The sequence below is a fragment of the Balaenoptera physalus genome (genome assembly GCF_965194825.1).
Source record: "Balaenoptera physalus genome assembly, chromosome: 17".
NCBI lineage: Eukaryota > Metazoa > Chordata > Mammalia > Artiodactyla > Balaenopteridae > Balaenoptera > Balaenoptera physalus.
In genome coordinates this window covers 3,633,903-3,642,844 of record NC_138895.1, presented here as the reverse complement: position 1 = coordinate 3,642,844, position 8,942 = coordinate 3,633,903, and the positions used below count along the sequence as shown (strand labels likewise).

General features: G+C 40.2%; 2 protein-coding genes across 2 annotated transcripts in view; one reads left to right on the top strand and one right to left on the bottom strand.

The window, feature by feature from the left end:
* Positions 1 to 8,646, bottom strand: part of RGS20 (regulator of G protein signaling 20) — an 80,302-nt gene extending 71,656 nt beyond the window's left edge. Inside the window, exon 1 of the mRNA XM_082433039.1 lies at positions 5,017 to 8,646. Within this exon, the coding sequence (XP_082289165.1) occupies positions 5,017 to 5,181 (165 nt within the window). The 5' untranslated portion in view covers positions 5,182 to 8,646. The remainder of the gene's footprint in view (positions 1 to 5,016) is intronic.
* A 128-nt stretch (positions 8,647 to 8,774) lies between these two features.
* The window catches only part of ATP6V1H (ATPase H+ transporting V1 subunit H), a 64,578-nt gene continuing 64,410 nt past the window's right edge, over positions 8,775 to 8,942 (top strand). Inside the window, exon 1 of the mRNA XM_082433032.1 lies at positions 8,775 to 8,885. The gene's annotated coding sequence lies outside the window, so the exon portion shown is untranslated. The remainder of the gene's footprint in view (positions 8,886 to 8,942) is intronic.

Here is an 8,942-nt window from a genome sequence, read left to right as displayed (position 1 = left end):
CCCAACACAGCCAAAAATAAATAAATATATTTATTTAAAAAAAAAAGAAAGAATAAAAGCTAAGTTTCAAACTCAAGCTAAGTTAGAAAACTACCTAATGCTATATATCCTCTAACCCATTCTCATTCAGAAAAACTTCAGACGAGCAAAGAAGCCCATAAAACTAGTCTACCTTTGCTAAACCAAATTATTTGGTGGCGCTGGTGGAGATGTTTGCCTCTAAAAATATAATCCAGCAGCGAAAACCCAATCTTTAATGTAAAACCCTGAAAGACAATTATTTAAATGTTAAAAAAAGTTGGTAAACATGATCAAAACTTGTATTTAAAAGTTTTCATCTAAAACTTTGAAGAACAGGACTGATGAGGATCTTTTTTGTACAGTTATTTTCAGAGTAGAAAAATCTTGTGGAGAATGAAGATGCTGACACTGGGTTTTACATGATATTCCCACTGGCGGGAAGAATCACATTTTCCCAGAAGCCCCTGAGTCTGGAGCCTGGTGAGCCCTCCTGCCTTTGCTCACCTGGAAACACCTGCAGTAGGAACCCAGGGATTCCCGGCTAGCCCGTGCGCGCCCAGGACGGAAGATGTAACCACAACAGACTTCCAGACGAGCCTTTCCCTAAGCAGGTTTGTAAGCCTCTCAGGTGTTAAGCAGATTAGTACAGAGTTCTTTTCAGAGGGTCTTCGGAAAGATAAGAACCATCTTTGTCCTTCTCAGCGAACTTACCCTTTCACAACTGGAGGCAGGACAGAACAATTTTGTCGTCTGAATACGTTCATGTGAAGGTGCTGGATACTAGAAGCATAATTCCTTTCTCACTAAGATATTTTTTCCTTCTTCTTTCTTCTATCCTTTTTGCCACACAAAGCTCCGTTGTCTTCATAGGTACCCTTTGGGGCCTTGGAATTGATTTCTCTCCTTTTAGTGTGTAATGTTTCAAAACAAGTGCTTTGATCAGATGCTCAAGGGGTCACACATCTGGAACAGGAGAGCACTTAGGAGTCTGTACTCTTAGAGGGGCATCGACATTGAAATGATATGAACAGTAATTTTGTGTAGAACACTTTCTTGTCTAAGCTCTGACCACTTTTATTACTGGGAAAGAATGCACACATATACGTATGTATCTGTATTGAAGGATGGATGGGTAGATGACTTGACTTATTGCCACTGTGGCTGGAAAGTGTCCTCTCTCTCTCTCTCCCGTTTATTATTAGAAAGAGTGACTGGTCCAGGGGGCACCCCCCCTCCCTCTTGTACTTTGTGCCCTAAATGGAAGGAAGCAAAAATCCTTGTGGAGAAAAAATAATTCTGACGAAGCCAAGTTCGTGAGTGTGTGTGCGTGTGTGTGCATGTTTGGGGAATATTAATTTATTTTGTAGTAAATGAGTGGCCGTGTTGGGCTGCTTTGGGCAGAATGCACAGAGAAATCACTATTGAGGCTACTGGCTTCAAGCCCACGAGATTATAGCCTGCTTCTAAAGCACTGCCAGAATCTATCGAATTAGTAATGAAATCAGTGTCAGAAAAACCTAGGTTCAAATCACCACTCAGCTGACTTCACACATGTAACCAAAAGTTTTTCCAGACTTGTTTTCTCATCTCTAAAACAGGTCTAACGACATCAGTGCTACTGACCTAATGAAATTGGTTAAGAATCCAAATAAAAAGAACAACAGGAAGAACCACAATAAATGTAGGCAACACATTTATGCAACACATAAATGTATTGTTATTTTCAGTCTAACCTGCCTTTGGAGGGCTTTTACTTTTTTTTTTATTTTTAATTTTGAAATAATTATAGATTCACCGGAAGTTCCAAAAAAGGATGTACACAATGGTCCCACGCACTCTTCATCAAGTTTCGCCCAATGGGAACTTCATAAGTTGTACAACATCAAAACCAGGAGACTGACATTGGTACAATTCTAAGAGCTTACTCAGATTTCACAAGTGTGTGTGTGAGTGTAGTTCTATGCAATTTTATCACACGTGTAGGTTTGTGTAACCATGGAAATCAAGATAAAGAAGTGTTTCATCCCTGCAAAGCTCCCTCAAACCACCCCTTTGTAGCTGCATCCACCACCCTCTCGCCATCCTAGTCTTTGGTAATCACTAATCTATTCTCCATTGCTATAATTTTATTTTAACAATGTTATATAAATGGCATCATACAGAATGTGACCTTTTGGGATTGGCTTTTTTCACTCAGCCTCATTCCCTTGAGATTGATCCCAGGGGCAATGTCAGTAGTTCATTCCTTTTGCATATAAGTAGTTGATTCCTCTTAGTTGGTTCATCGTGTTCCATGGCACGGATGTACCACAGTTTATTTAATCTTTCATCCCTTGAAGGACTTTTGGGTTGTTTCTAGTTTTTGGCTATTATGAATAAAGCTGCTGTGAACATTAGCATATGGAGTCTGTGTGAACACAGGTTTTCATTTCTCTGGGATAAATGCCCAATAGTGAAATTGCTGGATCATATGATAGTTGCATGTTTAGTTTTGTAAGAAACTGCCAAATTGTTTTCCAGACTGCCTGTACCATTTTGCCGTCCTACCAGCAAGCTTTGAGTGATCTAGCGTCTCTGCGTCCTTGCCAGAAATCGGTTTTGTCACTATGTTTCATTTTAGCCATTCTGATAGGTGAGTAGTGATATTTCATTGTGTTTTTAGCTTGCATTTCCCTAGTGGTAATGATGTTGACTATCTTTTCATGTGTTTATTTGCCATCTGTGTATGCTGTTTGATGAAATGCCTGTTCACGTCTTTTGCCCATATCCTACTTGGAATGTTTGGGTTTTTTATTCTTGAGTTTTGAGAGTTCTTTATATTTCTAGTTACAAGGTCTTTGTCAGATATGGGGTCTGCAAGTATTTTCTCAAAGTCTGTAACTTGTCTCTACATCTTCTTAAATAGGGTCTTTGGCGGAGCAAAAGTTTTTATTTTTGATGGGATCCAATTTATCAATTTTTCTTCCATGAACTATGCTTTTGCTATATAAGAACTCTGCCTGCCTTAGGTTATAAAGATTTCTTATCATTTTTTCCTATAAGTTTTACAGTTTTACATATAGTTTTACATATAGTAGTATAGTTGTGCATTTAAGACCGTGGCCTCTGGGCATCTAGACACATTTCAGCCCATGTTTTGCTTACTTCTCTCCATTTCTAGACATTATTTCATGTCTACCTTAAATGTCACCTTTCCCACTCTTTCATTAGACCTTTTTCAGTTGTTTTACTCCATATCAATCATATTCCATCTCAGTGTCTTACTGCCTTACTGATTGAAAGGGTGTAATCACATAGCTAGCCTCTAGTATTGACAGGACTAATGCTGATAGGATGCTATTTTGATAATACTGTGAGTCTGTAGAGAGGAAAGACAATATCTTTCTCTTTCTCAAAACTTAGCCCAAGGTTTTGCAGATAGTAAGGACTCAGTGATATTTGTAGAATTAAATGCATTGAGTTCTACCATCCTGATCCTTGCTAGATGAGGGACATGGCCGCCTAAATGTGCATCTATATTCAGACACAATAGAAAAAGGCAACACTGAGTGGAGAGGCCAGCAGCATCCCAACTGGATCGCTCCTGACTGCTTGCACCTGCTGCTGCACAGGCTGGGACCTGATTACCTGGGTCAATGAGGTCAGGATGGCAGCTCGGAGGGCCCAGCGCCCCAGGGCTGTCGATTCCAGGATGCTGTCGGAATGTGTACTGCACGTTCATAGATACTTTCCAATCCTTTGCCTATGACTCTGCTTAAAGCATACTCTCCAAGGCAGTTAGAACTTTGAAATTATATGTGTGTATGCACATATTATATATATACATACATGTATGTTATATATATGCACACACGACATATACTGTTATTGCTGCCTGTTTCCTCATAGTTGTCTCCAAATTCTGCCTTTTAGAAATCTCTTTTGTGTGTGTTGCCTACATTTAGATGCCCATTAATTAAGGACTTCTGGCCGTTCTATCCCATTTCATTCTAGTTTCCTAAAGACCTAGTGTTTCGGTGATAGGAGGAGGTGTGGAAATTCATGTATTATTTGTCTGAAAGCTCAAAAGTAAAGGTCAGTACATTCCTACAGAAAAAGGTTCCTAATGACTAAAAAAACCCACAATTTTTCTTCTCCTTGTGCCAATTGGTTAAAATAACATTGGGGAAGGGGCAGATCCAGATAATTAGAGTCTACAAATAAATAATGATTATTGTGAGGATATGAGCATAGGGACAGATAGATTTTCTAGTGCTACAGGATTTGGACAGGTTTGCTGTCGTAGGATTTGCAGCATTTAATTCTGAGTTCTGATCATTATTTGTCAGAGGTATTAACACATGCCCATCTCCCTCCACATGAATAACCTTTGAAGAGGTGGTTCTATTTATAGTTAAGAGGATTTACAGACTTAAACTGTACTTTCTGCAAAGATACACACAATACTGAGCAGGAAAATGGTTACTCTTTAGGGAAATCATGTTATCTAGTGGCAGAAATTCAGGCTTAGGAAATTCACCTAGGAAACTATGACTTTAGGAAAAAAAACCCTTAGCTCCTTAATGTTCTTATGTGCCTGTATTAGTTTATCAGTTTGTTTTCTCGAGCAATTTTTGTAGAAAGCTTTTCATTACTATATGGGATATAATTTTTATATCAGAGAAAAATATCTAAGGGTTAGTATCAATAACCACAAAAATCTATGTCTAGGTTTTTTGCTTTTTAAAACATTACCTCCTGAAACATACAAACAAACAACATGTAATTGTTTGCCTTGGTAAAGGGAAGTTGTTTAGATTGGAGAAACCTGGAAGGATCAGGTAATTATTATCAAGGTTCTAGTTTTTCTCTTGGGTTTGGTTTGGAAGCATTTCTGATAAATCATCAATAAGATAAAGTGAACCCTGGCACTAAAGCTTGCTTATGGTTTTATATTCTTTCTGGATAAACCCTTTCCTTGTCAAGAAAGGTCACGGACTGTGGAGACGGTCTTACCTTGACATTGTGCCTGGCCATGGTGCCTCCTTCATTCTCCACGGTTTGATGAATGTCTGCATTATATTCCTCAGCCCTAGGCGGGAGCAGAAATCGTATCCGCATAGATGGTCTGGAGAAATGTTTCTGGACGTCTTCTTGGTTGTCTGGGGAAAGCCTAGGCATGTTTTTACAATAAAGCCTCCAAACGAGTCCTGTAGCTTGATTTTAACACCACCAGCCCAGGGTCCACTCTATTTCTCTTCCTTTGGCTGGTGCTGGTCTGTCGCTCAGTCTGCTGGGGGCCTCCCTGCAAAGTTACATCAACTGAAGCAAAAGGATTATCTGTGTTGTGGGTCAGCAGTTTATCCACAGACCCTTAGCCTCTGATTTTGAGCATCCAGGTATGTTCTGACTGCCCTCTACAGGCAGCAATGTATTCCTAATTCAAATTTAATGCTAAATCAAAACTGGAAGACATGATTCAAGTGATATATTGCTTAGTATATCATGATAAAGGAAATAGATTGCGTGGCAAAATTCTGTGTTCGTAGTGTGTGATACGTGCCAATTTTGGGCTATACACTCAAGAGGCAGAGGAGCCACCTGATCTATCTAGGTCTCCTAAAAGGTCACTTTAGTAGCAGTCAGCTTTGTGGCTGGAAATGTGTGCTAAACTCATACCCAAACTTAAGCCCAAGGATTATTACACTTTTTACTTAGGTCATATAGAATTAATTGAAGTGATTTTCTTAGGTGGTAACTAGTCCTCTTAATGATTAAGCCAAGACTTGGCTTCTACATCATACTTCCTATTTGTAAAGTGCTTTATAAATATAAGATTATTAAACAGAGTGCAAATAGATAGACCGTAATACCTTTTTCTCAAACGGTATCTAATGCCCAAGTAGCCTCTGCTGGCCCTGGGGGTGCACAGAGGTAAGGATCCCAGGTATGTATTACGGGGGGCAACAAACTGGAGAAGTTTCCTTTATAAAATGATCCCAGGCCCCCAAAACTGACCCACAAAACTAACACAATCCCCAGCAACATCCCAGCTCCCTTTCTTGCAGAAACTGACCAAGTTGATTCTAAAATTTGTATGAGATTGTAAGGGACCCAGAATATCTAAAACAGTCTCAAAAAATAAGAACAGAGTTAGAGAATTCACGCTTCTCAATTTGAAAAATTACTACAAAGCTACAGTAACTAAGACTGGGGTGCTGGCATAAGGATAGACACATAGATCAACATAATAGAATTGAGAGTCCAGAAATGAACCCACACATTTATGGTCAGTTGATTTTTGACAAAGGGTGCCAAGACAATTCAATTGGGAAAGAACCGTCTTTTCTGCAAACGGTGCTGGAACAACGGGATGGCCTCAGGCATAAAAATTAAGTTGGACCTCACACCACATTAAAAACTGAACTTGGACTTCCCTGGTGGCGCAGTGGTTAAGAATCTGCCTGCCAATGCAGGGCACATGGGTTCGAGCCCTGGTCCGGGAAGATCCCACACGCTGCGGAGCAACTAAGCCCGTGCAACACAACTACTGAGCCTGTGCTCTACAGCCTGCAAGCCACAGCTACTGAGCCCGTGTGCCACAACTACTGAAGCCTGCGCACCTAGAGCCCATGCTCTGCAACAAGAGAAGCCACCACAATGAGAAGCCCGCACACCGCAATGAAGAGTAGCCCCCGCTCGCCGCAACTAGAGAAAGCCCGTGAGCAGCAACGAAGACCCAACACAACCAAAAATAAATAAATAAATAAATTTATTGTTTAAAAAAACTGAACTCAAAATGAATCATAGACCAAAATGTAAGAGTTAAGACTATAACACCCTTAAACGAAAACATAGGAGAAAATATTTGTGACCTTGGATTAGGCAAAGCCTTCTTAGGTTCAATACCAAAAGCACAAGTGACAAAAGAAAAAAATAGGTAAATTTGACTTCATCAAAATAAAAACTTTTGCTCTTCAAAGGACATCATGAAGAAAGTGAAAAGACACCCACAAAATAGGGGAAAATATGGCAAATCATACATACATAATAAGGGACTGGTATCCAGAATATAAAAAGAGCTCTTAAAAAAAACAGCTAGAAATGGGTGAATCGTCTAAATAGACATTTCTCAAAAGAAGGCATGCAAATGGCCAAAAAGCGTATGAAAAGATGCTCAACATCTTTAGCCATTGGGGAAATGCAAGTCAAAATCACTAATGAGATACCACGTCACACCCAACAGGTTGGCTTTAATAAAAAAGACAGACCATCACAAGTGTTAGTGAGGATGCGGAGCAACTGGGACCTTCATACACTGCTGGTGGGGGTGTAGAATGACGCAACCACTTTGGAAGACAGTTTGGCGGCAGCAATTCCCTTGTAGATATCCACCGAAGCAAGAGAAGTGAAACATATGTTCACCAAAGACATGCAAATGTCCAGTAATTGGAATCAACCCACATGCCCATCAACTGGTGAGCAGATAGACAAAGTGAGGTATATCCACACAACGGAATATTATTCAGCCATAAAAAGGAATGAAGTACTGATACATACTGCCACATGAATGAACCTTGAACATTATGTTAAGTGGGAAAAGCCAGTCACAAAAGACCACATATTGTATAACTCCATGTATAAAAAATGTCCAGAACAGGCAAATCTATAGATACAGAACGTATTGATAGATTAGTGGTTGCCTAGGGTCGGAGGGTCTGGGGAGAGATGGAGAATGATTGCTAATGAGTAAGAGGTTTCTCTCAGGGGAGATGAAAATGTTATTACACTGATTGCAGTGATGGTTGCCCAGCCCTGGGAATATACTGAAAATCTGAGGGTCTAAGGACCTGGTGTTTGGTTCTGGATTCTCAGAACGAAAATGGAATAGGTGGTATCAGTAGACTCAAATTGACCTGTGCGATTTCCAGAGCTGGAAGGGACCATCAAGAGTGTCTTGTCCTCCTTCCCATCATCTTCTTCATTTTGTGAATGGGGAAACATGCATGGGATATCAGGTGATGTGTCCAAGGGCTACATGTCATAGTACAGTTGGGACTAGCCTCCACATCTCCATACCCTGGGGCCAGAAACCATGGCTCTGCACCACCCTGCAAACCAAATCGTTTGTGTTTCTCTTTAAGGATGTCCTTTAGGTCCACCAGCCTCTTCCTCACTTCCCCACTCTCATTACTGCATCTTCTATTCTGCTGTCAAACATTGGAGGAAACATTTCCTTTGAACATTTGTTAATCTCTCTTAGCACTTTCCCCACACTTGTAAACATTCTCCCTCTCAGAAACTTCTACTTAAAAATTATTTCTATGAACATTCTTTCATCTTCTTAAGTTTAATTTGTTAATGATTTTTAACTAAGTAAGTCTCCTAATAAAACGTTGCACACACAGTGCTCCTGAGATCCTAGTAAACATTTTTTCATATTTGAGGGTGTGTGTGTGTGTGTGTGTGTCCACATCTAGTGGAACTGCAACATTGACTGGCATTCCCTGGAATTCTGTGTAAAGCAAGTGTCCTGGAGACTGCAGGAAGGAGAGTTTGTATGAGAAAAGAATTTTACAGTTTGTTAAAGGTGAGTAAAGTACTTATTGACAAATGTGTATTTATTCTGCATTATTCCCAAGTATAAGGACATTTCCTACAGAGTCAGTGTAACAGGCAGGATGGAGAGACTTGCATCTGAGAGCATAAACATCTCAGAGTGTGTGGAAGCTGATGGACTCTTAATCCATGCATCTCCTAGAGGAAGATGAAGAAGGCAAGGAAATGGATTCTCCTCTAGAGCCTGGGGGGCAGCGCGGAGGACTCCGCCCAGCCAAACATCGCAGCCCAGTGACACCCACCTCAGACTTCTGCCCTAGAGAACTGTAAGATAATACATTTGTGTTGCTTTAAGTCAGTAAATCTGTGGCAATTTGTTACAG